The following is a 25,009-nucleotide window of genomic DNA, read 5'->3' as shown; positions in this document are numbered from 1 at the left end:
GTAGTAACCATTGCTGTACCTTACATCACCAGGATTTATTTTACAGCCAGAAGTTTGTACCTCTTGATTCCCTTCACCCATTTCCTCCATCCCCCTGCCTCTGGCAACCACCAGTGTATTCTCTGTTTCTGTGAGTTTGGTTGCTTGTAGAGTCCACGTTTTAGTGAAATCATACAGTATTTGTCTTTCTCTTTCTGACTTACTCCACTTAGCATAACACCCTGAAGGTCCATCCATGTTGTCACCCAATGGCAGGGTTTCCTTCTCTTTTATGGCTCAGTAATATTCGTGTATGTGTGTGTGTGTGTGTGTGTGTGTGTGTGTGTGTGTGTGTGTGTTCCACATGTTCTTTATCCACTTGACCACTGATGGTCACTGAGGTTGCTCCAGTGTGTTGGCTGTTGTGAATAGTGCTGCAGTACTCACGGGGGTGCAGATAGCTTCTCAAGTCAGTGATTTCATTTCCTCTGGTTATGTTCCCAGAAGTGGAATTGATGAATCCTATACGGGACTTGTATTTTTAGTTTTTTCGAGGAACCTCCATACGGTTTTCCATGGTGGCTGCCCCAATTTGTATTCCCACCGATGGTGCACGAAGGCTCCCTTTTCCCCACGTCCTCGCCTTGTCTTTTTGATAATAGCCATTCTAGCGGGCGTGAGGTGATAATCTCATTGTGGCTCTGATTTACGTTTTCCTGATGATGGGACTCCAGATTTTGAAAACTGCTCAAGAAAGGCCATTAGCGGCTTGGGGTGGTGGTTAGGAGCACAGGCTTTGGTCAACGCCTCTGGTCTCCTGGAATGGCGTCCCAGGCCTCAGATCACACTAGTCTTTCTGTTCCTGGAGCCCTCCTGGCTGCTGCCCACCTCCGGGCCTTGCCCGAACCCCCCGATCTTTGTGTGGTCTTCACCGAGACGCCTTCCCCGGAAGCTTCCATGAGCACCCTGTCTGCAGAGAGCTGTAATGGCACATGCTCACCCAGCACTTTCTGTGGAGTCTCCTCTCTGCTCACCCCCACTACTTCTCATCCCACCTTGGCCCAGAAACTGTCGTCAGCCTGTCATAGGTGGGGAGCTGTGGCACCGGCCTTGGGTCACTCCCCCAATCACACCGTCCCTTCATCCTGTCGTGGAGCCCCGTCTCTCCATGGGAAGCCATCTCCTAGATTTTGCTGGTTTATTTGCGCTTATCTGCCTTTCTTCTCATCTTTCCCCTAATGGCACCTCTGTGTGCACTGGGACTTTACGATTGTGGTTGTCTTCACAGCTGGTGATCTCCAGGTTTCATAGGACCTGTTGGGGGGTGGCTAATGCTTGGGTGGCTGCTCTGTGCCAGGCCCGGCCCAGAGGTCAGCACAGATCCACGGTGTTTCCTCCTCACCTGACACCAAAGGCAGTTTTCCCACTGATAGAGAATTATTTCCTTTTTTCCCCCAATGCTTATTTATTTATTTTAATTTTTTAATGTTTATTTATTTTTGAGAGAGAGAAAGAGCGTGAGCGGGGGAGGGACACAGAGAGAGAGAGACACACAGAATCCGAAGCAGGTTCCAGGCTCCGAGCTGTCAGCACAGAGCCTGATGCGGGGCTCGAACTCATGAACTGTGAGATCATGACCTGAGTCGAACTCGGACGCTTAACCGACTGAGCCACCTAGGTGGCCCTCTTAGTGTTTATTTTTGAGAGGGAGGGAGAGAGAGAGAAAGAGAGTGAGAGGGCAAAGACAGAGGGGGACAGAGGATCTGAAGTGAGCTCTGAGCTGTCAGCACAGACCCCGACGTGGGGCTCAAACTCATGAACCGCAAGATCATGACTTGAGCTGAAGTCAGATGCTTAACCAACTGAGCCACCCAGGCGCCCTGAGAATTATTTCTTGTTCCATAGAGAAGTCTTATAAGGCTTGTAAGGTGTTCCCATGTGTTTGGTCCCCTGTTTGATTTGCTCAGTGTGTGTGTGTGTTTGGGAGGGGAGGTCCCGTGTCCTTCGGTGGTCATGCTTGCATTAGAGGGGCCTCAGCCGGGCCCCATTTCTCCCCTGGGTGTGAAACCCCCTGGACACTGCCCACCTCTACTCTGTGTTGGCGTCTGGGATGGGGCCCCGGATGGGGACCTGCAGCTCTGGCTTCTGGTCCCAGCTGTGCCTCTCGGGGTAACCCCACCCCAGAGAGTGAAGTCTCATCTTCCTGCTGTAGGTCATCGACCCGGCCGGAGGTGGCCAGTATAGAGCCGCTGGGCGTGGACGAAGCGCAGTGCTCCCAGAAGGCAGTGGTGCAGGCCCGCCTGTCCCAGCCCGCCCGCCTGACCAGCATCATCTTCGCCGAGGACATCAGTAAGAGCTCAGTGCCCTGGGACCTGTGGCGGGACAAGAGGCGGGAAGCACCCCACTGAGACCTCGGCCACACAGCCAGCCCGGGCCTGTGGCAGCCCTTCCTCTCTCTTTTGTTGGGTCAGAGGATGCTCAGGCAGGAGGAGAGGCCATGCAGGCGGCACCCGCCCCCTCCACCCCCCATCCCTCCCTCTGGCGCTGTGTTCTGTTTGCCCCCTCACGGAGGCTGGCTTTCCTTTCTTTTTAAAAAAAAATTTTTTTTAATGTTTTTATTTATTTTTGAGACAGAGAGAGACAGAGCATGAGCCAGGGATGGGCAGAGAGAGAGGGAGACAGAATCCGAAGCAGGCTCCAGGCTCTGAGCTGTCAACACAGAGCCCGACGTGGGGCTCAAACTCACGGACTGTGAGATCATGACCTGAGCCGAAGTCAGATGCTTGACCAGCTGAGCCATCCAGGCGCCCCTGGCTTTCCTTTCTAAATTATTATTTGTTACCCAAATAACTCTTCAATAGGGGTTGAATCAAAACGAAGAAAATTGTTGTGATTCTTTTTGTGATTCTCTTACTGCCCCATACTTAATTGACCATATCATAGTTGTAAAATGCTTAGAAGAGAATTAACGCTATTTTCTGTCATGCTTTCTTCCATTTAACATGATATGAGGGGCGCCTGGGTGGCGCAGTCGGTTAAGCGTCCGACTTCAGCCAGGTCACGATCTCGCGGTCCGTGAGTTCGAGCCCCGCGTCGGGCTCTGAGCTGATGGCTCAGAGCCTGGAGCCTGTTTCCCATTCTGTGTCTCCCTCTCTCTCTGCCCCTCCCCCGTTCATGCTCTGTCTCTCTCTATCCCAAAAATAAATAAACGTTGAAAAAAAAAAATTAAAAACATGATATGAAAAGTTTTCATTTTGATAGTCATTTTTAACAGCTGAATAACACTTCCCACAGGGGGTTGTCCTGTAAGGATCCCCTCATATTGGACATTTAGATTGTTTTCAAGCTGCTTGTTTCAGTGTTATATTTATACAGAGAACAATTAAGAAAATAATTTGTTTTAAATAGGCCCCATGCCCAGCATGGAGCCCAATGCAGGGCTTGAAATTAAGACTCTGAGATCAAGACCTGAGTTGAGATCAAGAGTCAGATGCTTAACCGACTGAGCTGCCCAGGCGCCCCACTTTTGGGTTGTTTTAAGTTATTTACTACCAAGGATAGAGTCCCAGTTTTACATATGAATATCTGTAAGGATTTTGATGACTGCTTTCTAACAAGGTACCATTAACAGCGCACAAAGGGTTTTATATGGTGCCTGGAGAATGGTCAGAATGATTTTGTGTCACATGCTGTTATTTTTACACTGGAGAATTCTCCAGGCAATGCCATTTGTGTATCTTCTTTATGGGCCACGTAAAAAAGTCTGTGTGCTTGCTCACATAACCCATTTATTCGATAGTGCAGTTGATAGTCTGTGTAAAAGCACCCGCGTAAACGAACAGACAGACTCAGGGCGCAGTTCCTGATTTCAGCGTGGGGACGAGCATTCAGAACAGCCTCAGCTTTCTGGATGCTAACTCCTCATAATGTACCCTGGTCATTTAACTTAGTGGTCACACCCTGAATAAAACTAGATTTTCTCGGAGTTTTTTCGCACACCGCTTTAAATGCTGGTGCTCACGTTGGAGGAGTACGAGATGGGCACCCGAAATGTCTCCGAGCCCTTTCTGTGCACAGGTCCGTGCTGCCTTTTAGAAGGCCCGTGTGCTGGTCAGCGGCTTGGCTTCTGAGGGTTAGTGTGGTTCTCCCGGCCCCATCTCGGGGTGCTGGTTTTGTTGACTGCTCTCATCTTTGCCAAAATGCAAGAGCACCTGACCGGCGAGACCCTGGCGGTCGGGGCGCCGCCTTCTGTGCTGACCGGTCCGTTCCCGTCCCTCCAGCCACGGGCCAGGTCCTGCGCTGCGATGCCATCGTCGACCTCATCCACGGCATTCAGATCGTCTCCACCACCCGCGAGCTGTACCTGGAGGACTCGCCCCTGGAACTGAAGATCCAGGCCCTGGACTCCGAAGGTGAGGAGGTGCCCCTGCTTCTCTGTCCCCTCTCGTCTGACCCTGCTGTCCCCCAGGGAGGGCTGCCCCAGCCAGGATGGCGAAGCTGGTGCTGGGAAGACACCGAAGAGGTCGGGATCGCTCTGAGTGGCCCCCAGGCGCTCGGGGGCAGCAGGGCCATGGCCGTGCCTGGCACACCCCGGCCTCTGCAGCAGTGCCTGTGAGATGAGAGCTTTGGCGTTTCCTGGAGGGGGGCTCTGCGCCTGTGCACAGGGTCATGCTGGGTAGAACGCGTCTTTGGGAAGCTGACGTCCGGCGTCGTGGAGCTGTGGGATGGTGGGAGAGGGTACAGGGTCAGTACACTCTAAACAGTGGCAGTGTTCTCCCTGCCTGGCTTTGAGGGCTGGAGTTGGCTTCCTGGTCCAGACTGTGGGGCGCACGTGTGTGTGTGCGTGCGTGTGTGCACGCCAGGAAACGTCCCTGTGCCGGCCTCTGCACCATCCTTCACTTTGTTTCGCTGGAGTCCGATACTGAATTGTTCTGGGATTCTTAGAAGATCTGTTCTTGGTACCAGGTGGGCTGTGTTGGCTGCAGCCCGACCTCGTGGTCGAGGAGCAGAGGGAAACCTGCCAGTTGAGATTCCTGTTGGAGAAACTAAGTCAGGCAATAGATGTCTTTCAGGCCGAATGGTCTCCCAAAAAACTTCAGGCCAGACCTTGGCACACCTTGTCTTTGAAATCTTCCCTGACCATCCCAGCTGCCTCTGCTTTAAAAAAAAAAACAAAAAAAAAAGAATTCTCTAGATTGGAATTTCCCAGCCCGGGTACTATCCACACTTGGGGCTAGATAAGGATTTGTGGTCGGGCCTCCAGTACGTCGTAGCAAGTTCAGGAGCATCCCTGGCCTCCACCCACCAGAGGGAAGGAGAACTCCCCAAAGCTTCATGACCAAAAGTATCTCCAGCCATTGCCAAATGCCCCCTGGGGGTGAAATCACTGCTCTAGAGCATCTGACAGTTCCCTTGTCCCTATTTATTTGTCAGGTAAGCCGCCTCACTTCTCCGAGCTGTTGTCTGGTCTGTGAAACTGAGATAGTGGTGTTTATCGGGGGGTTGCAAGGATTTGGTGGGCAGTGTGTGCGGGGCTTAGTGCCGGGCGGCAGGTAGTGGTTCCCAGTGAGCCGGCGGCTGAGCATTTCCATCTGCTGGGCATCCTGCCAGGTGCTTCTGCCCCCGCAGCTCAGGCTGTGGGGGAGGGGGGAGGGGCACATGCATCTCAGCAGGTGCCGCTTCTCATCACCTTGGATGCAGGTGTGAAAGTGCTGCACAGCTGGGGGAGCCGACCCCAGGGAAGGTTGGAGGCTGGTGCATGGGGGACAGAAGTCAGGACAGTTTCTTAGGGACGTGATGTTTGACCGAGCCGTCGTTCTGAAGCAGTCATAGAGGATGCTTCGCGGGCTGTGTTCTAATAAAGCTTTATTTACAAAAACTGACGGTGTGCCATAGTTTGCCAAGCCCTGTTCTAGCCCAGTCCGTTTTATTTCCTGTCTTATGTTGCTTAAAACAACAAAAAAAGATTTATTTGTTTTTGAGATTCCAATACCATGAAATTCATCCATTTAAATTTAAATTCATCCAGTTCATTTTATATGCTTTTAATATATTCACAGAGTTGTGCAACCATCCCCACTCGCTAATTTTAGAACATTTTCGTCACTCCAGAAATGAAACCCGGGACCCAAGAACGGCTGCTTCCCATTCTTCCCTCTCTCCAGCCCCTGGCAGCCGCTACTTTCCGTGTATAGATTTCCCTGTTGTGAACATTTCGTATAAATAGAATCATACGATGTATGGCCTTTTGTGTCTGACTTCTTTCACTTAGCATAATGTTTATCTATGTAGTTGCATGGATTTCCTTCCTTTTTATGGGTGAATAATATCCTGCTGTATGAATGGACCACATTTGTTTATCCATTCAATTGTTGATGGACATTCAGGTTGTTTCCACTTTTTGGCTGTTGTGAATAATACTGCTGGGGCCATTCGTGTGCAAGTCTTTATGTGGACATAGTTTCTCGTTTCCCCTGAGTGTGTATACCCAGGGGTGGAATTGCTGGGTCACAGAGTACCTCTGTGTTACCCTAAAAGTGATGGCAAAGGCGGCCCCGTTTTCTGGAGCTTTTGCTGAGCACAGTTTCATCTGGCTTCTAAAATCACATGGGTGGGGAGGGGCGGGACTCCTCTGACTCTAAATGCCTTACCCTTTGCTCTGTAGAAAGAGCTTTCCTAGACGTTCTATTTGGGAGCTGGCAAGACAGGGAATGTAGATGAGGACTACAGAGTGGGGGTGGGACAACAGAGCATGGTGCGGAGTGTGGCAAACCGGAGACCATGATCCCTTCTAGTGAGGCTGGGCCAACCACTGGTTGGTCACCAGAGGGACGAGGGCCCAGGAGGCTGGATCTGCAGACTCTTCAAGAGAACACAGAAGTTGGATTTATAGGTTGCATTTCTTAACTTGAAATGGTGGGAAATACCTCAAAAATGCAAAAGAAGCATTGACTGGGTAACAGCAAAGCCACAGCTCCTAGGAGATCAGGCCTCAGAGTGACCAGTTTCCACCCTCTGCCCTGTTGCAGGGTTTCCAGGCGGGACCAGATCTGGTACTTAGACTAAGAAGGTCTTTATGGCGTGTTAGGACCCACACTGGGTCCTGTCTCCAAAATCCATCGCCTGGTTGCTCTGGCTGGGCTCCACTCGTCCTGACGTCCTATCAGAAGGCTCACGGGCAGCAAGCTGGCACTTCAGAGCTCGGGCCAGCTGGGTGCTTGCCACCTCCTCCACGCTGGGACCCTGGGAGTCTCAGCGCCTAGGTGGAGAGACCAGACGCTGCCCCTCATCCCCAGCTTCTTTCCCCGCAGAGGGAGGGTGAGGAGGAACCAATGGCTCAGGTCTCAGAGGCTGCGTCTAAACTGTAAAGTGCTTCCAGACGTGAGGGGTGATGGTGTCACGCACTTCACCGCGCCTGTCGTGAGCAGTCAGAGGCTGGAGGTACAGTGGGAAGAACACAGATGCTCACCTGAGACAGATTTGGTTCACATCCCAGCTTAGTCCCTCACAGTCACCCGACCCTGGCCCTTTATGCCTCAGTTTCCCTTTCCTGAAATGGAGGCGTGACACCTGCTTTGCAGAAGGGTGGTGCTGAGTGCCTTTGCCCCTTCCCTTGGCAGCAGGGAGTTAAGTCTGATGCATTTTTTGCTCCCCCACCACCTGCTCTTACAGGGAACACGTTCAGCACCCTCGCTGGGCTCGTCTTTGACTGGACAATCGTGAAGGACACGGAGGCCAACGGGTTCTCAGACTCCCACAACGCCCTGCGGTAAGAGGCACCTCACCTTTGCAGGAAAGCAGGAGGGGGGCCGTCGGTTGGCTGCATGCAGCTGGGGGCTTTTATCGTCACTGTCACCATCCCACCTTCAGCAAGGAGCCCAGGAAAGTTCCCGGGATGCTGGCCAGCATTCCCCATGACTGACTGAGGCAGGGCGTTTCGGCTCACACAGCTGTGCCAGAAGCTTACAGCCTCTGCAGCCCGCTGGGGCGCTCTCCGTGGGAGGTGGTCGAGGGGGCTGGGGTGCCCGGCTGTGAAACAGAAAACTTGTCCCAGGTAATGGAAGGCTGTCACGGGGCGCAGGGAACGGTGGCACATGGTCTCAGAGGGCAGCCCTCCCGTGGGGATACGTTAAAGGGGAGACAGTTTTCGGCCAGGAGGACATTCCGGCAGTGACAGCCAGCCCTTCACAGGCGCAAGAGGCTGCGTCCCTCAGCGCTGGGGGATGCAGACGGACTCCTTATGCGACGGGCTCGTTCAGGATCTCGCCTCACTCAGTCCCCCCACCAGCCACGTGGGCTCACATACCACTGTTTTTTTGCAACTTTTCAGACCTAGAAACAAAGGTGTAAGCCACTTGTCTGGTTGATGAGTGGCTGGGCCTAGAATTTGCATTCGGATCTGCGCACATCTGCGCTATCCAATATGGTAGCCACTAACCCAAGCCAACCCTGGCTCTTTAAGTTTAGATTCATAAAATGAAAACTCTCGCTCCTCAGCTGTACGAGCTGTGTTTCAAGCACTTGTTAGCTATGCGGCTAGTGGCTCCTACCCATTGGACAGAGCAGGTGTGGACCAGGAAGTCCTGTTGGCCAGAGAGGTGGTGGTGCAGACCCAGGGCCTGGGTTCATATCCCCTGCTATATACTGCTTCGCCTCATGCCTTATTAAGTAAAATTTCAAAGTCCCTCTTGGGGAGGGGGGAAGACTTAATTTTTTGCTGTGACTAGCCACTTATAACCTTTATTTATTTATTTTTTTTACTTTGTTTTATCTTGATTCCGGTACAGTTAACGTACAGTGTTGTATTAGTGTCGGGTGCACGTGTAGCGATTCAGCGCTTCCGTACGTCACCCGGTGCTCCTCGTGACAAGTGGCTTCCTGAATCCCCATCACCTGTTTCACCCATCCCCCCACACCCACCTCCCCTCTGGTAACCATCGGTTTGTTCTGTGTAGTCAGGAGTCTGTTTCCTGCTTGGCCTCTGTCTCCCTCTTCTTTTTCCCTTCCTTGGTTGTTTCTTAAATTCCACATATGAGTGAAGTCATACGGTGTTTGTATTTCTCTGGCTGACGTGTGTTGCTTAGCATCATGCTCTCGAGCTCTGAGGAAGACTTAATTAAAAAAGAAAACAAAGACTTGCAGTTATTTTCAGCCTACGGAAAAGTTACAAGTACGGTATACAGAGTGGTGTCCCTGAAGCATTTGAGAGCAAGTTGTCGACCTCATGTCCCTAATATTGACCGTGCACTGACAACCGCTAAGGACATTTTCCTGCGCATCTACAAGATGGTCATCAAAATGAGGAGATTGACACCGTCTGCAGGCATTGGATGCCGGTCAAACCTTGGCGGTCTATCCCAATTCTATCCTTCGTGTGAAGCAAAGAACCCAGCCAGAGCCACCTGCTGTATACTGTCCGTTCTCTTAGTTTCTATCAGCCTAGGACAGTTTCTTGGTCTTTGTTTGGCTTTTGGGACCTTGGTGCTTGTGAAGATTATAGTCCAGTTATTTTGCAGAATGTCCCTCATTTCGGGATTATCTGATATTCCCTCCTGGTTAGACTCAGAGCTTTGCGTCTTGGGCGGGAATGTCACCGAGGCGAGATTCTGTATTCTCCCGAGTGCATCTTGTCATGACTTTGTGGTCTGTCACCAACGATGTTCCCTGTTGTCACTTGGGCGAGATGGTGTCTGCCTGGGTGCCCACTGTGAAGTCACTTTCTTACCACTTTGCAGTTAGTATTTTGTGGGGAGTTAAGGGTCTGGTCTTTGCTTTATACTTTTAAAAGTGCAGCTCTGGGCTTTAGGGAACATCTTGGCTTTGCTCACGCTTGTCCCCATAGCACACATCCTCCTGCCCTGATGCTGTGTAAGCTGGGCTTCCCTCTTGGGTCTGAGGTCTTTTGGGAAATGGGGCCCTCAGCCTCTGTCTTCTGAACAAGCTCTGGAATTTCTGGTGTCTCATAAAGCCGGGCACATGGGCTGTGCATCAAAGAGACCTGGATTCCAGTCCTGGCCTGAATCCTGGCCCAGTCACTTCCTGCCTGTGGCCTTAGTCAAGGAACGCAACCCATCTGGGCCTTAGCAGCTCTGTGGGTTAGCATGGTGACTGGTATTCAGAGCCCCTCTCTGGGCCTGACGCCCCAGATGCTCAGAGAACACTGGTTCCCTGCCCCGTTCTGTGCCGCCAGGTGCATTTCCCGTCAAGCCCCCCGAACTTCCAGGCACTCTAGACTTGAGCAGAGTGTTGACCGAAATCTAAGGCGTGAAGGCATGTTGTGACCAGAGTGTCCTGGGTTTTCATTACATTCAGGATGTGGGGTGCCTGGGTGACTCAGTTGGTTGAGTGTCCGACTTCAGCTCAGGTCATGATCTCACAGTCCGTGAGTTCGAGCCCCACGTGGGGCTCTGTGCTGACCGCTCAGAGCCTGGAGCCCGCATCGAGGTCTGTGTCCCCTCTCTCTCTGCCCCTCCCTCGCTCATGCTCTGTCTCTCTCTCTCTCTCTCTCAAAAATAAATAAACATTAAAAAAAATTTTTTTTTTAATTCAGGATGTGACACCTAGTAAAACCAGGCAAGGAAATACATCACAGTGTAGTGCAGCGCCCGGTGGGTCTTGGGAGAATGAAAGCGTGTCCAGGGGATGCTCTTGTTCAAGTGGAAAGGCAGGCTGACTTGTAGATCGCAGGCTGCAAGAGAGAGACTGTACGGAAAGGGTCCCTCAAGCCCTGCTTCCAGCCTACACTGCAGGGAGGGTCACCGCATCCTGACTTCTCTCCCGACCTGGGGCTTCTCCCCACAGCCCAACCCCCAGAACAATAAGATGGGTGTGATCCCCTCGTCCCGACACCTGAGGGGGGTGGTCATTGAGAATCATTTCCCAGCGATAGGAGCTGGCCCAGAGGGGTGGCTAGAATGGAGCAGGGAGCCCTGGGAGGCTGGTGGCTTGGCTGGCACCACCCCGGCTAGCTCTGTGGTCATGGGCCCGCTTGTCAGTTTCCACGGACCTCACCTGCCACATCTGTGAGAGAAGCATTTCGACTAAGCAGGCGGTCCTCCTAATTTGGTGTTTCCCATAACCACATTCACATTTTGACACAAGGCAGATCGCCAGGTTTCGTGTAGACAAAGACCTGGGCCAGGGGCCAAGAGTCTGCATTTTTTCCAAGGAGGTTGGCAGTTCCGATGTAGGAGATTCAGGGACAACATTTCTAAGCAACGCCACTCACTGTTAGCTCCTGGCCTTCCTAGAGGCGCCGATAGATGGTGAATATGTTAGGGTCTTTGGTTCCACGTACCAGGTCTGATGACACATTCCCTTTCCAGAATCCTCACATTCCTGGAGTCCACATACATCCCTCCTTCCTACATCTCCGAGATGGAGAAAGTGGCCAAGCAGGGGGACACCATCCTGGTGTCCGGGATGAAGACTGGAAGCTCCAAGCTCAAGGCGTGCATCCAGGAGGCCGTCTACAAGGTGGGGCCCTGGGGCTGGGGAGGTGCCGGGCTTCCTGGGGGGACACCAGGCCGGCCATGCCGCTCACACCCATGCACACATTCAGGAGTGGGAACAAGTTGCTCTACTGTGAAAGCTTCATCGTTGGTGCCGTGGGAACTTCAGGCTGTAGTTCTATATTTCTGTTTCTTTGGTCTGGTTTTTTGGGGGCCACAGCTTTTGAGACAGGTAGTTGGGGGAACTGGAGTACACCGTCCCCAGAGTCACAAAGTAGTTGGGCCGTTGTCATTTTTTTTTTTTTTTAAGTTTATTTATTTATTTTGAGAGAGACAGAGACAGCACGAGTGGGGGAGGGGAACTGAAAGAAGGCAGAGGATCCCAAGCAGGCTCTGCGCTGTCAGCACAGCGCCTGACGCGGGACTCGAACCCGTGAACTGTGAGATCGTGACCTGAGCCGAAACCGAGAGTCGGACGCTTAACCGACTGAGCCACCAGGCGCCCTGGTCCATTGTCAGTTTTGAGGGAGGCCAGGAGTGGCAGGATTTTCATTAACTAGCAGATTTTCGACAAATACCCACCTGTCCCAGTAGAGGGATGTGTCCAAGCATTTGGGGCTCTGAAAAGATTGGGGGCTTCCTGGTGTCCCCCATGCTGTTTCTTCTTGGGTCCCACTTTGAGCCCCGGGACTGGTGGTCCCATCTGTGGAGGGCTCCCCACCCCACCCCACCCCACCCCATGTCTTTCTTTACTTTCTAAAGCGGCAGGTGAGAGAACTCCTCCTGATTCACTCTTTTTCGTGGTTTAGCCAGTAGGCTGGGGGTCCTGGGGGGGTTTAGAAGCACGGGACATGCCATATCCCAGGCGTTACCCTGTAGCACCCTGCAATTAGTATTTGGAGACAGTTTGCCTCCATTTATCGGAGCCCCGGCCCAGCCCGCCCCACTGCTGAGCTGGAAAGGCACCCTTGTCCTGCCTGCCATCTGTAAGTGGCTTCTCTGCCTGTCGTGCTAGAAGGTACCGCCACCAAGCCCAGCCCAAGGCCTGTTTTTTTTCTTTTTTGATGAGTCAAAGATACTATTTAAGCTAGCATTAAGTGACGAAATCTTTAAGATGTTACAAATGGGTCAAAGGAGAATCCCAAGAATTTAGAAATGGAAGCAGAACTTGTCAATATCCACGGGACGATGGGGCGCCTGGGTGGCTCAGTCGGTTAAGCGTCCGACTTCGGCTCAGGTTATGATCTCACAGTTTGTGGGTTCGAGCCTCGCGTCGGGCTCTGTGCTGACAGCTCGGAGCCTGGAGCCTGCTTGGGATTCTGTGTCTCCCTCTCTCTCTGCCCCTCCCTGGCTCACGCGCTGTCTCTGTCTCTCTCTCAAAATCAATAAATAAACATAGAAAAAATATCCACGGGATGAAAATCAGCCACATCTCCACCTGAGACAATGTATTTGCATTTCTGTGGATGAGAATTGTTTCCTTTGCCGAGTTTTCTCCGACTGGAAGAGTTGCCAGCAGATCAAAGGCAGTGGAAGGTGCAGGCCCCCGCAGACTGGTAACCGGAGGGGTGCGCTGGACTCGAGATGGGGTCTTTTCTCCCGTTTCAAGTCTCTCGTGCCTTTTCCTGGTGAGGAGGTCGCAGCGTGGGGTGAGAGGTGGGCAGGATGGGCCGAGCACTCCTCAGGGACATGCATCTCTGCCCCTTTTCAGGTTTGCCAGTGGCCTCCCTCCCAACCTCCCTGGCCTTTGGGTTTTTGCGGGGGGAGCCCCCGAGCTCCTGTTGGCCACAGTGTCCGTGGATCTCACTCCTCACTTTTCTTTCCGTTTAATTAAGATTGTACCCAGAGCTACAGTGTGCGTAATGTGAGGCGACTTGCTCGGTCCGTGTGGCAGTAATACGTGGCCTGCTGTTCACACCGGGTTCCCCTAGGGTTTCAGGGGACTTGAAGGTGTGGGGCTGGGAGCATTGCCTTGTTTCTGTCTCCCTAACTTCTCGGTCCACACACGAACATCCTGAAAAGTTCTAGATTCTCTTTCTCTTGCCCACACTGCTCTCCGTTCCCCAACCTCACCTCACCTCACCTTCCCTGCTCTCCTCCGTCTTCCAAGCACGTGCACCCTGCGGAGGTCAGGCTACTGATCTTGGAGAACATCCTTCTGAACCCAGCGTACGACGTCTACCTGATGGTGGGGACCTCCATTCGCTATAAGGTGCAGAAAATCAGACAAGGAAAGATTACAGGTGGGTCGCTGACTCTGCGGGGGAATCACGGCAGAGGCTCCCCTTTTTATTATTGTGGTAAAATACACATGGCATAAAATTTCCCATTTTGATGCTTTTTAAGCGTTCAGTGGCATGGAGTACACACATGTTGTCGTGCAACCATCACGACCGTCCGGCTCTGGAACTTTTTTCATCTTCCCAAGTTGAGACTCTGTTTTCATTCAACACCAACTCCCCATCCCTCCCGCCTCCCTCAGTCCCTGGCACCCACCGTCCTCCTTTCTGTCTCTGTGGATCTGACTTCTCTAGAGACCTCAAGGAAGTGGAATCCTACCATATTTGTCCCTTTGTGACCAGCTTATTTCACTTAGCCATGATGTCCTCAAGGCTCGTCCTTGTTGTAGCCAGTGTCCGAATTTCCTTCCTTTTTTAAGGCTGAAGAGTAGTCCACTGCGTGGGTATTCACGTCTGTTGAATGTTTATCTCCATTCACCTGCTGATGGGCACTTACTGCTTCCTTGCCTTGGCTACTGTTAGTAAAGCTGCTATGAGCACAGGAGTGCAAACATCTTTGCGAGATGCTGCTTTCAGTCCTCTTGGGTGTGTGTCCGTCCCTTTGTTTTCAGAACGTCAGAAGCTGTGAACCTCACATGGGAGTGAGTCTTGCCCTCGGCCTGCCACTGAGTGCCGGGCAGCCTTGGCAGGCCACTGTCCCCCCTTGGGGCTCAGTTTCTCCATCAGAGCCCTTGAGTCCTTTCTGTCTGTGCTGTGAGGGCAAAACTACTTAACGGATGTGCATTTGTTCTGGAAGTTCTAGACGGCCGTGGACCTGGGATGCATTTTATGTGATGAGCATTCTTCATGCAGCACCAGTCCTCCTAAGAATTATTACTGTTATTATCCTTTTTTAAAAACATTTACCCATGTTTCATGGTCAGAGCACAGGATGTTAAGATCTTGGGCACAGGAGTGTCACCTGTCCATCCGAGGGCTTTGATGTGTGTCTGGGCAGGTGCCTCCCCTGGAATGGAGGGTCACTCTGTGATGCGGGGTGCATAGATGCTTCAGTATCCAAGAAATTTGGGTTTTTGTGGCATAGATGGGGTCCTCAAAGAGACTGCCTCACCTCAGAACAGTGGATCCGGTCAGAAGCCACTGTGTGGCTCTCTGCCTTCAGACCACAGAAGCTGAGAAACCAGCCCCTTCTGCATAGGATGCAGGGTGGGGGCTGCGGGCTGAGACCCAACCAGGGAGGGCAGTGAGTATGGTTAAGGGTGGATGATTTTTAAAAAAAAATTTTTTTACGTTTATTTAATTTTGAGAGAGAGAGGGACAGAGACAGAGCATGAGCAGGAGAGGGCAGAGAGAGAAGGAGGCACAGAATCCGAAGCAGGCTCCAGGCTCTGAGCTGTCAGCACAGGGCCCGACGTGGGGCTCAAACCCACAGACCGCGAGATCATGACCTGAGCCGAAGTTGGACATTTAACCGACTGAGCCACCCAGGCACTCCAATATTTACTCATTTTTTGAGAGAGAGACAGAGTGTGAGCAGGGGAGGGAAGAGACAGAGGGAGACACAGAATCCGAAGCAGGCTCCAGGCTCCGAGCTGTCAGCACAGAGCCCGATGTGGGGCTCGAACCCACAAACCGCGAGATCATGACCTGAGCTGAAGTCGGACACTTAACTGACTGAGCCACCCAGGCGCCCCAAGGGTGGGTGATTTAATTAAGACGTCTGAAGAGCTCACCCTGAATGAGTTCAGGGGCCATAGTTCAGGGGAACGGCACATCCCAAGTACCCAGGAAGCTTGTGGGTTTAGTGACTACTATAGACATCAAAGAATTGGAACACACAAGAGATACCCCAGGACCGGAAATAGTCATGTTGCCTCCCTTTCATCAGTGAGGTAATGAGATGGAAAATTCGCCCAAAGATAAACACACCTGTGTGATTGATGGTTGTGGTTGGCACAGCTCTGGAGAGGATTCCAGACAGATGCCTTGAGAACTGAGCCAGCCAAGGCCTGCCATGAACAAGTCATATAAACGGAAACTCTGTCCATTCATTTTAGATGGATTTGTTTTTTTTTTTTTTTAATTGAGATATAATTCACATCACTGTCATGCGAAACAAGTTGACTAGACAGGAAAGCCAGGACTGATGGTGTTACAGGGGACATGAATTTCAGCCACTGTCTGTCTTGCATGACATCCTGCTTTGGCTCGGAGAATTATAGGTTAGAGGACAGTCACGTGGATTTATTAGCATGTAGATAATTGTAACCCCAAGTTTATTCTTTCTGGGCTTTTTTTTTTTTTTTTTTTTTTTTTGCGGTTTTCCTTCCTTAAAAATATAATTATTTTTTCTTCCATGTTGCCCTATGTCCCGCCTCTCTTTATTTGGTGCTCGCTGTCTTGCAAGCCCATTTATTGAGCACCTACTGTGTGCCGCAGCCTGCTGGGTGCTGTGTATGCGGCCCAGGTCCCTGCCCTCCTGGAGCACACAGCCCAGCAGTCAATCCAATGATTACCCTGCAAACATGTTACAAGTGGGGGCCGGTGAGGGAGGAGAGGGGCTCTTGGAGCTCATGACAGGAGCCTCGGTGTTGCCTGCAGACCAGTGGGGGCCGCAGGCCTCTCCCCTCGGTTCTCCACCCTGTTGGTGTTTGTGTTGCTTGCAGACCTGGCTGGCACAGTAACCACACCATCAGACAGAAGAAACCCTAGAAAGGACAATGCTGACTGAGGGCAGTGGAATAGTGGAAATGACTGAGCTAAAATGCACTGAAGCTAGGAAAACCAACCGCATAGACGGGTGTCTGTGTCCCAGGTGGCGAAGGACTTGGAACCCAGCACACCCTTGAGCTGTGCTTCCCAGCACTGAGTCACACGGGCTACGTGAGCAGGTGCTGGAGTTGGAGGCAGGGGAGTGAGCCCCCCACGGTCCTGGGCTCAGGCCCACTTCCCCAGGAGCTCCGTGAGCCTACACGGGGTGGGTGGATTAGGAGCATGTCTGGAGCATTAGACGGGGTCCGGAGGGGTCCCAGAGCCTGTCTCCTAGAAGCATGTGGGCCTCTTGGTTTACAGAGGGGCAGCCTTTGGGGATGGCCCTTTCCCCTCTGCAGACGGTAGATGGGCTGGTCTCGTGTCCCAAGAGCAACCTTCCTATGTTTCCAGACAGATAGTGACCCTTAGTATTCAGTGCCTCTTAGAAGCAGCTAGTTCTGTGTTTGTAAGAGGTGTTTAAGGGGTCAGACAAGCCCCTTATTTTCGTTGTCTTAGGCTTTTGTAAATATGTCGTCATGCAAGATCTTGTGAGAATCAGTATATTCCCTTCCCAAAATGGCCTATTCGTTTGGAGAACTTTAAATAAGGGAGGGAGCTAGTGCTTCATAAAACAACATGAAGTAATACTGCTCTATTGAGCAGCGGCATTATTTTATCATGGCATGGATCCTTGACGTGCCGCTGCTATTTTCTGAACATATGGTCCGCAAGCATCACAGCCCAGCTTGGCTGGGCTTCCCCCAGTTAGACACAAGAAATGGGTTGTGTGTTCGCTAAGGGATTCTCAGTTCTAGTGTGCACTGGAATCCCCTGGAGAGCCTGTTCAAACTCTGAGCACTGGGCCCCCAGAGTTTGATCCAGAAGCTCTGGGGTGGGGCCAGTCATTTGTAGTTGGCAGGTGACGCAGATGGTCCAGGGACCACGCTTTGAGAGTCTCTGCTTGAGAGCAAGTTCTTGGGGGCTTACTGGAACACACAGAAGATACCCTAAGACAGGAAATAGACCAGTTGCCTCCCTTTTAGAGTTCCCATTGGAATCCTTGGGGATTCTGAAGGATGCTCGAGCTGCAATTCCTCCTGGTCCTTGTCCTGGACGCCTCCCGTGGCAAGGCCCTGAGCCGGGACCCAGAGATGAGCAACAAGCAGGGATGCTGTCAGCGGCTCTCTGCTTTCTCTTTTCTCTCTCTTGCCGGAGGGCGGGGACGTGGCAGCACCTACAGGCTCCACGAGTGGGTTGCTGGGTAGGAAATTTGACGGACCAGGGAGAAGTCATGTGAAAGTGCTTGTGGTCTCTTTGGTTTGAATCCCAGCTCTGCCGCTGCCTGCTGTGGGACCTCCGGCGGGCTTCTTGTCCTGACTTCTGCAGCACCACCATCTTGAGGGTGTGGGCATCAGTAGTGGCTGTTTCAAGGGTTGTTGTGGGATAAAATGGGGTAATGTGCACATCAAACACCAGGCGCAGTCCTGCCACATCTCAATTTTGTGGTCAGTGGCAGCCATTTGTATCAAAAGTGCTCGTGGCCACTACCGTAGTGTGGAAAATGGATGCAGGGGTGGTGGCTTTTGTGGAACCCCTTATGTCCTTGGGGAAATTGTTTTTCATCCTGGTCCAGAATGAGCGAGTTCTCTTCTACAACATGACACAGAGAGGGGAAGCATTGATGGATGGGCAGGATGGCAACAGAGAGAATTCTAGACTGAGCTCCCAAAACCCGGTGGGAAACCACGGATTGGTGCCTTTTTGGAAACTCCCAGAGGACGCACAGATCCAGTGAGCCCCATGCTGGACCCTTAGTGCAGTAATAGAGTTCATTTAACTCCTGTATTCTGTAAGCAGTCTGCAATTGGAGTCGGAAGCCGTGCTTCATTAAAAAAAAAAAAAAAAAAAAAAAAAAAAAGGCAGTTTACAGCAGTCACTGAAAAACTGATTGTCTCTGAAAATTCATGGAGAGTGTCAGCTTTCTCCACAGGCATTGAGCATAATGTTAAAATTAAAAGGGTTGATAAGATATAACACTGTATGTTAACTATACTGGAATTAAAAAAAAGTATTGAGAAAGCTAAGCAAAAGAAAGAAATAGGAAGGAAGGAAAGAAGGAGGGAGGGAAGGAAGAAAGGGAGAGAGAGGGAAGGGAGGGAATGGAGGGAGGGAAGGAAGGGGGGGCAGAGAGGGAAGGAGGGAGGGCAAGAAGGAAGGAAAGAAGAAAGGAAGGAAGAAACAAGGAAAGTCCGTCTGTTAAGCAGCAGCCCTGGGAGACGCTTCCAGGGATTTGGGGGTGGGACTGCCACATTGGCTACTAACGTTTCCTGTCTTTGCTCTTGTCTCCCCTTTTTGACTCCGTCCGGGTGGTCAGAGCTCTCAATGCCTTCCGAGCAGTATGAGCTGCAGCTTCAGAACAGCATCCCGAGCCCCGAGGGAGACCTGAGCCGGCCCGTGGCTGTCTTGGACCAGGACACGTCGATGGTCACTGCAGTGCAGCTGGGACAGAGCAACCTGGTTCTCAGCCACAGGAGTACCCTTTTCCCTGGCCAGTCTGCAAGTGCATATGTGTGCCCCACGCGGGATATCTGCTGTTGGGAAGCCCTTTTTCTCCCTGAAAGCTTGGCTAGGCTAAAAATAACCCTGTTTTCCCTCAAGGTCTGACAATCAGAAGGAACCGAAATAGCAACACGGCCCTGTAGAATTGCTCACCTCGGTGGGTGACTCACCGGAGAGGCTCCCCGGATGGGAGGTGGTGGCAGGAGCTGAGCCGTGCTCCTCGCCTCCGGAACCGTCTTGGGCGTGGGCAGCCTCATCCGAGGGGCCTGGCCGCGGCTGTTTCCACACTGGCACATGGGTTGTCCCTGTCCTAGACCTGCTCCCGTGGTTTCCAGTGTCTCTTGCAGACATCCACCTTTGCTCATATAGGAAGTGTGCTGGGCCCTTGGGTTCTGGAAAACGGCCTTGTTCTATTTGGCCTCAGGCGAGCAAGCTTTCATCCCCTCTCCTTTGCCTGTGATGTCTAGATGGTAATCAAGTCATCCAAGCCAGCTGAATCCTGCCAGCCGGTCTGTTTTCCTTCCTATGTTTTGTTCCTTAATTAAGAATTCAGGTATCCGCATGCAGGGTGCTTCTAGATTACCCAACAGCACCATCTACGTGGTTGAACCTGGATACCTGGGTGAGTTGGGTCATCGTGGGTCCCCCTGGATGTTGTTTATTTATAGGAGTTAAAAAATACAAGTAAAGGGAACGGCTCCCTAGAAAGTGCTTCAGTCTGGCCAGCTCTGCCAGTCCTTGTCCGGCTGCTCCCTAGTCCTTCCCCCAGTGATGCACAGAGAAGCAGAGGGTAGGCCAAGGTCAGGGTAGGTGACCAGCTCAACAGAGACAGAAATATTTCGGTCGAGTCAGTAGGGTTTTGTCCCTTCCTGGCTTTTATTCCAAGCCTCCGTCCAGACCCGACCATGGCTGTGGCCATTTGGAGGTTGGGGGCCCCAGTGGGCAGCACAGTTACAAAGGAGCCCCCAAAGCAGTGTGGCACTTGGTAAAAGTCTCAGTGGGGAGGAAGGGGAGGTGTTTGACTGGGGGAGGAAGGGAGAAATCTGCAGTTATGAAGGACCTATAGGGGCAGAGCCGGGGCCCAGGGGCTGCCGTAACTGACCGCGGCTTGGCAGATGTCTGCGACACGTGTCACCCCTGGTCACAGTGACGGTGCTTCCTTTGTGTTTCCTCGGAGTTGACTCCTTGTTGAGCGTACTGAACTGGTTCAGGCCAGACAGCACTTGACTGACACACGGCAACCCCTTAGGTCCTCTTGTTAGCCTCAACGTGAGCTTGCTGCTTGGTGCGGACCCCCAGCTGACCGTGTAGTGACACCTGGCAGGGTAGCCCTGTGTGTCTCAGGGACTTCATTTATTCAGAAAGGTTTTCTTGGTACCTTCCCTCTGTCTGGCCTCTGCTGGGCATTGGGGCTCTGGAGGGAGGAAGCTTAGGTCCTCGCGCAGGAGAGACCAGTGTGAACGGATGGTGACAGGACAGGGGTCCAGAGCCAGTAGATGTGAGTGCAGAGGAAAGTCCTCTGGGAGATGATGTTTGAGGCAGGTGTTTCAGAGTGGCTCCTTCCGAGGCAGGTCAGCCTGGCCAAAGTAACAGCTCGGGCGCAGGTGTGGTGAGAAAACGCGTGGCGTCTTGGGGGTCAGCCAGCAGCTGGTGTGGCCCCGTGTGGGAACACGGCCGGAGGCCTGGGAAGGAGGGCTGCTCACCCGGGTAGAATGCTCAGTGCCAGGCCTCAGAGGGAAACCCTGTGGATTCAGAGCATTACTTACTGGGGATTCAGTGGGTAGAAGTCCTGCGGATTAACAGCATAGACTCCCTGTGTGTTCAGAGGTAGACTCACTTTGGATTTGGATCATAGATTCACTGCGGGTTCAGAGTGTAGACCTCCTGTGGATTCAGTGTAGACTCACTGCAGATTCACAGTGTAGACCTCCTGTGGATTCAGTGTAGACTCACTGCGGATTCACAGTGTAGACGTCCTGTGGATTCAGTGTAGACTCATGGATTCACAGTGTAGACCTCCTGTGGATTCAGTGTAGACTCACTGCGGATTCACAGTGTAGACCTCCTGTGGATTCAGTGTAGACTCGCGGATTCACAGTGTAGACCTCCTGTGGATTCAGTGTAGGCTCACTGTGGATTCACAGTGTAGACCTCCTGTGGATTCAGTGTAGACTCACTGCGGATTCACAGTGTAGACCTCCTGTGGATTCAGTGTAGACTTGTGGAGTCACAGTGTAGACCTCCTATGGATTCAGTGTAGACTCACTGCGGATTCACAGTGTAGACCTCCTGTGGATTCAGTGTAGACTCACTGCGGGTTCAGAGTGTAGACCTCCTGTGGATTCAGTGTAGACTTGTGGAGTCACAGTGTAGACCTCCTGTGGATTCAGTGTAGACTCACTGCGGATTCACAGTGTAGACCTCCTGTGGGTTCAGTGTAGACTCACTGTGGGTTCAGAGTGTAGACCTACTGTGGATTCAGATGTAGACTCCCTGTGGGTTCAGATATAGACCTACTGTGGATTCAGTGTAGACTCACTGCAGGTTCAGAGTGTAGACCTACTGTGGATTCAGTGTAGACTCGCTGCGGGTTCAGAGTGTAGACCTCCTGTGGATTCAGATGTAGACTCCCTGTGGATTCACAGTGTAGACCTACTGTGGATTCAGTGTAGACTCGCTGTGGGTTCAGAGTATAGACCTGTGGATTCAGATGTAGACTCCCTGTGGGTTCACAGTATAGACCTCCTGTGGATTCAGTGTAGACTTGCTGCGGGTTCAGAGTGTAGACCTCCTGTGGATTCAGATGTAGACTCCCTGTGGATTCACAGTGTAGACCTACTGTGGATCCAGTGTAGACTCCCTGTGGGTTCAGAGTATAGACCTGTGGATTCAGTGTAGACTCGCTGCGGGTTCAGAGTGTAGACCTACTGTGGATTCAGATGTGGATTCAGATTCAGATTCAGACCTACTCAGATTCACAGTGTAGACCTACTGTGGATTCAGTGTAGACTCCCTGTGGATTCAGTGTAGACTCTTGGAGTCACAGTGTAGACCTCCTGTGGATTCAGATGTAGACTCCCTGCAGGTTCAGAGTATAGACCTACTGTGGATTCAGTGTAGACTCGCTGGGGGTTCAGAGTGTAGACCTACTGTGGATTCAGATGTAAACTCCCTGTGGATTCACAGTGTAGACCTCCTGTGGATTCAGTGTAGACTCACTGCAGGTTCAGAGTGTAGACCTACTGTGGATTCAGATGTGGATTCAGATTCAGATTCAGACCTACTCAGATTCACAGTGTAGACCTGCTGTGGATTCAGTGTAGACCATCCGTGGACCATCCGGTCAAGTGTGAGTGAGCCCTTGAGCAGCCAGTGAGGGATGTGCTCAGGTTGGTCTTGGGCATCTGAGAGATCACCTCAGGTTCTGAGGGCTCAGGTTGGTGGTGGGCGTCAGATCTCACCATGATCAGCAGCTGTTCTTTCTCCTCGGAGGAGAGCAGGTTGTGAGCGGCTGCGGGGCCCTGGGGCTCATGGTGCCTGGTACCATCCTCTTCCTCAGCTGCACGCCCCTGTGGTCCGGGTGGTCAGGCTTTGTTGCTTGCCTGTTTTGTAGGGTTCGCCATCCAGCCTGGTGACAGGTGGGTGCTGGAGACTGGCCGCCTGTATGAAATTACCATTGAAGTGCTCGACAAGTCCGGCAACAAGGTCTACCTGTCCGACGTGAGTGCCTGCCTTGGGGCCCGGCGGGGTGTGGGACGCGTCTCCCAGAGCAGCGCCCAAAGCAGCGGGGCCCCCATGCGGGCAAGCTGAGTCCGGTGATTCCTGGTGGTGCTGCCGGGTCCATGGGAGACAGCACCGTGGGATCCCGGGGGCCTCTCAGGACGTTGTGAGCCTGGGAGTCTGCACCCCTGGCCCTCTCCCTGTAGGGCTGGAGCGGGGAGAGAAAGCCACAGACAGCACAGTCCAAGGAGGCGGTGATGGGAAGCAAGCGTTGTCTGCCTTCCTGCTCCCTTGTCATTAGCCTGAGACTTTACCTCACTCTGCTGAGGATGCATCTTTTCCTGCAGGGCCAGGAATACCTATAACTCTGTCTGGAAGTCCCAGGTGACCAAGGCCAACATCCTTTAGCTTTCTGGCTCTAGAAAGGAACGGCAGACATAGGTGGGGGGAGAGGAGTCTCGGCACGTTTTGTTCCTTCAGGAGAGGTTTCCAGGATCCTCATTTGGACCATCTGGGACCTTCCTGGCGGCTTCTGAGGTTTGAGAAGAAGGAAGCAAGGTTCCCCCTTAGGCAGCTTTGCAGGTTATTGCTTTCTTTGTGTTATTGAACAAGGACCCTGACGATCCCCCTTTTTTGGGGGTGAGGGGGGGTCAGGCTCTCGTGGATAGTCACGACCTTTTTTGTGGTTTGGTGTTTAGTGGTTTCTTTGCTGGGACCTCAGGGTCTGAGAAAGCTGACATGGGCTTGAGCACCACCGGGTGGTCGCAGCAGGAGGTCTGGGTCCCTGGGCCCTGCGGGGAGGGTGGCCTGGGAGGGCTCAAAGGCCAGAGTGGTCAGAGCTCAGTTCTGGGGCCTCGCCCAGCTCGTCTGCTGGTTTTGAGGCCCCTGGGCCTCAGGCGGCCCCATGGCCTGACCTTGCTCCTTTCCTGCATTCTGACTTCCGGACTCGTCCCAGAAGCGCCTCTCTCACCCATCCTGCCCCCCTTCCAGAATCTCCGCATCGACACCGTGTTACCTCCTGAGTTCTTTGAGGTGCTCGCTTCTTCCCAGAATGGCTCGTACCATCACGTCAGGGCGACAAAGAAGGGCCAGACGGCTATCGAGGCAGCCCTCACCTCCGTGGTGGACCAGGCAAGTTGGCACCTCCCTCCGTGTTCACCCCCCGTGCCCTCCCAGGCCGGACATGAGCCCTGGAAGGCCGGGGACCCCCGGCTCAGCCTGGTGTGCTGCTCTCATGGGTACTGTGAGGGTCGCCTCCGTCTGGGCTCTCGAGGGCTGTCTGGTGGTGGGGCTTGGGGCTTTCCCTGTCCCCGGTCCCCATACTGGGTGCCCCTCTTCCCCTGCCCTTTGCCAGCCCCTGTGAAGGTGAGTCTGCCCTTCTGGGATTGGGGCAGAAACCCTGTTGGGGAAACCACGCTGGGCCCGTGTGTCTAGCTGTGCTGCAGCCAGGAGCCAGGAGCATCCCTTTGGCCGCTTGGCTGCTTGGGTCCTTCCAAGTCCTTTCATTTAAAAGGCCGGTCAGTTTTAGGTGTGAGCAGGTTTTTACTGATTGGGAAATTGGCATGGGTGACGGGTGATCTCTTCCTACCCTGCACAAACCTGCCCCGGACCTGGAGGAGGCAGCTAGAGGCAGCAGAGAGAACAGCCTGGGGGTCAGACAACGATTCCTACCAGTCTTACTTCAGCTCTGGGGGTTTTGGGCAAGTTGCTTTCGTGCCCCATGCCTCAGTTTTCCTGCCTGTAAAGTGGGATAACCACATCGTCCCACCTGGGGTGCCGTGAAGATGAAGTCAGGCAGCATTTACTTGAGTGGCTGTTACAGAGCCGTGGAAAGCTGTCTCCATGGAGACAGAGGAGGCTGGAGGGTATCCGGCATCATCCTTCCTGCTCCCTGACAATCACAAAATCTCCTTGTGACCTGATCTCTGGGGAGGGGTGGGGGTCTGCTCGGGTGCAAAAACTTCTGATGACCTGATTGTCATGGTGACGTGCAGCTCCCTCACCCCCTTGTAGGATGGAGGGGTCCACACGTTGCGGGTACCTGTGTGGAACCAGCAGGAGGTAGAAATTCATGTCCCCATCACCCTCTATCCGAGCATCTTGACGTTTCCATGGCAACCAAAGACGGGCGCCTATCAGTACACAATAAAGGTAACTGTGACACCCCACATCTGGGTTCGCTCCTTTGGGGGTTTCCACGGGATTAGGGCTTTTTGTCTATTCTGTGTCTTTTACTGTTACCTTCTAGTGGTCGGAGAGAATTTAAAATCGGGGACTTTTTATGCTTTTTCTACTTTCTGGGGTGTCCGT

At 52.6% G+C, this 25,009-nt stretch overlaps 1 protein-coding gene across 3 annotated transcripts in view; it reads left to right on the top strand.

Annotated features, from left to right (window-relative positions):
• The window catches only part of NUP210 (nucleoporin 210), a 109,474-nt gene that overhangs the window by 16,733 nt on the left and 67,732 nt on the right, over window positions 1-25,009 (top strand). For all 3 annotated transcript variants that reach the window (XM_086697309.1, XM_086697308.1, XM_086697310.1), the window contains exons 2-11: window positions 2,192-2,328; window positions 4,260-4,391; window positions 7,651-7,747; window positions 11,304-11,454; window positions 13,540-13,672; window positions 18,795-18,953; window positions 19,533-19,601; window positions 22,593-22,699; window positions 23,690-23,830; window positions 24,713-24,850. In XM_086697309.1, the coding sequence (XP_086553435.1) occupies window positions 2,192-2,328; window positions 4,260-4,391; window positions 7,651-7,747; window positions 11,304-11,454; window positions 13,540-13,672; window positions 18,795-18,953; window positions 19,533-19,601; window positions 22,593-22,699; window positions 23,690-23,830; window positions 24,713-24,850 (1,264 nt within the window). The remainder of the gene's footprint in view (window positions 1-2,191; window positions 2,329-4,259; window positions 4,392-7,650; window positions 7,748-11,303; window positions 11,455-13,539; window positions 13,673-18,794; window positions 18,954-19,532; window positions 19,602-22,592; window positions 22,700-23,689; window positions 23,831-24,712; window positions 24,851-25,009) is intronic.

The sequence above is a fragment of the Puma concolor genome, chromosome A2 (genome assembly GCF_028749965.1).
Source record: "Puma concolor isolate L17-30 chromosome A2, mPumCon1.1.hap2, whole genome shotgun sequence".
NCBI lineage: Eukaryota > Metazoa > Chordata > Mammalia > Carnivora > Felidae > Puma > Puma concolor.
The sequence above is the reverse complement of the archived record's forward strand: the minus strand, read 5'-3'. Positions and strand labels throughout refer to the sequence as shown.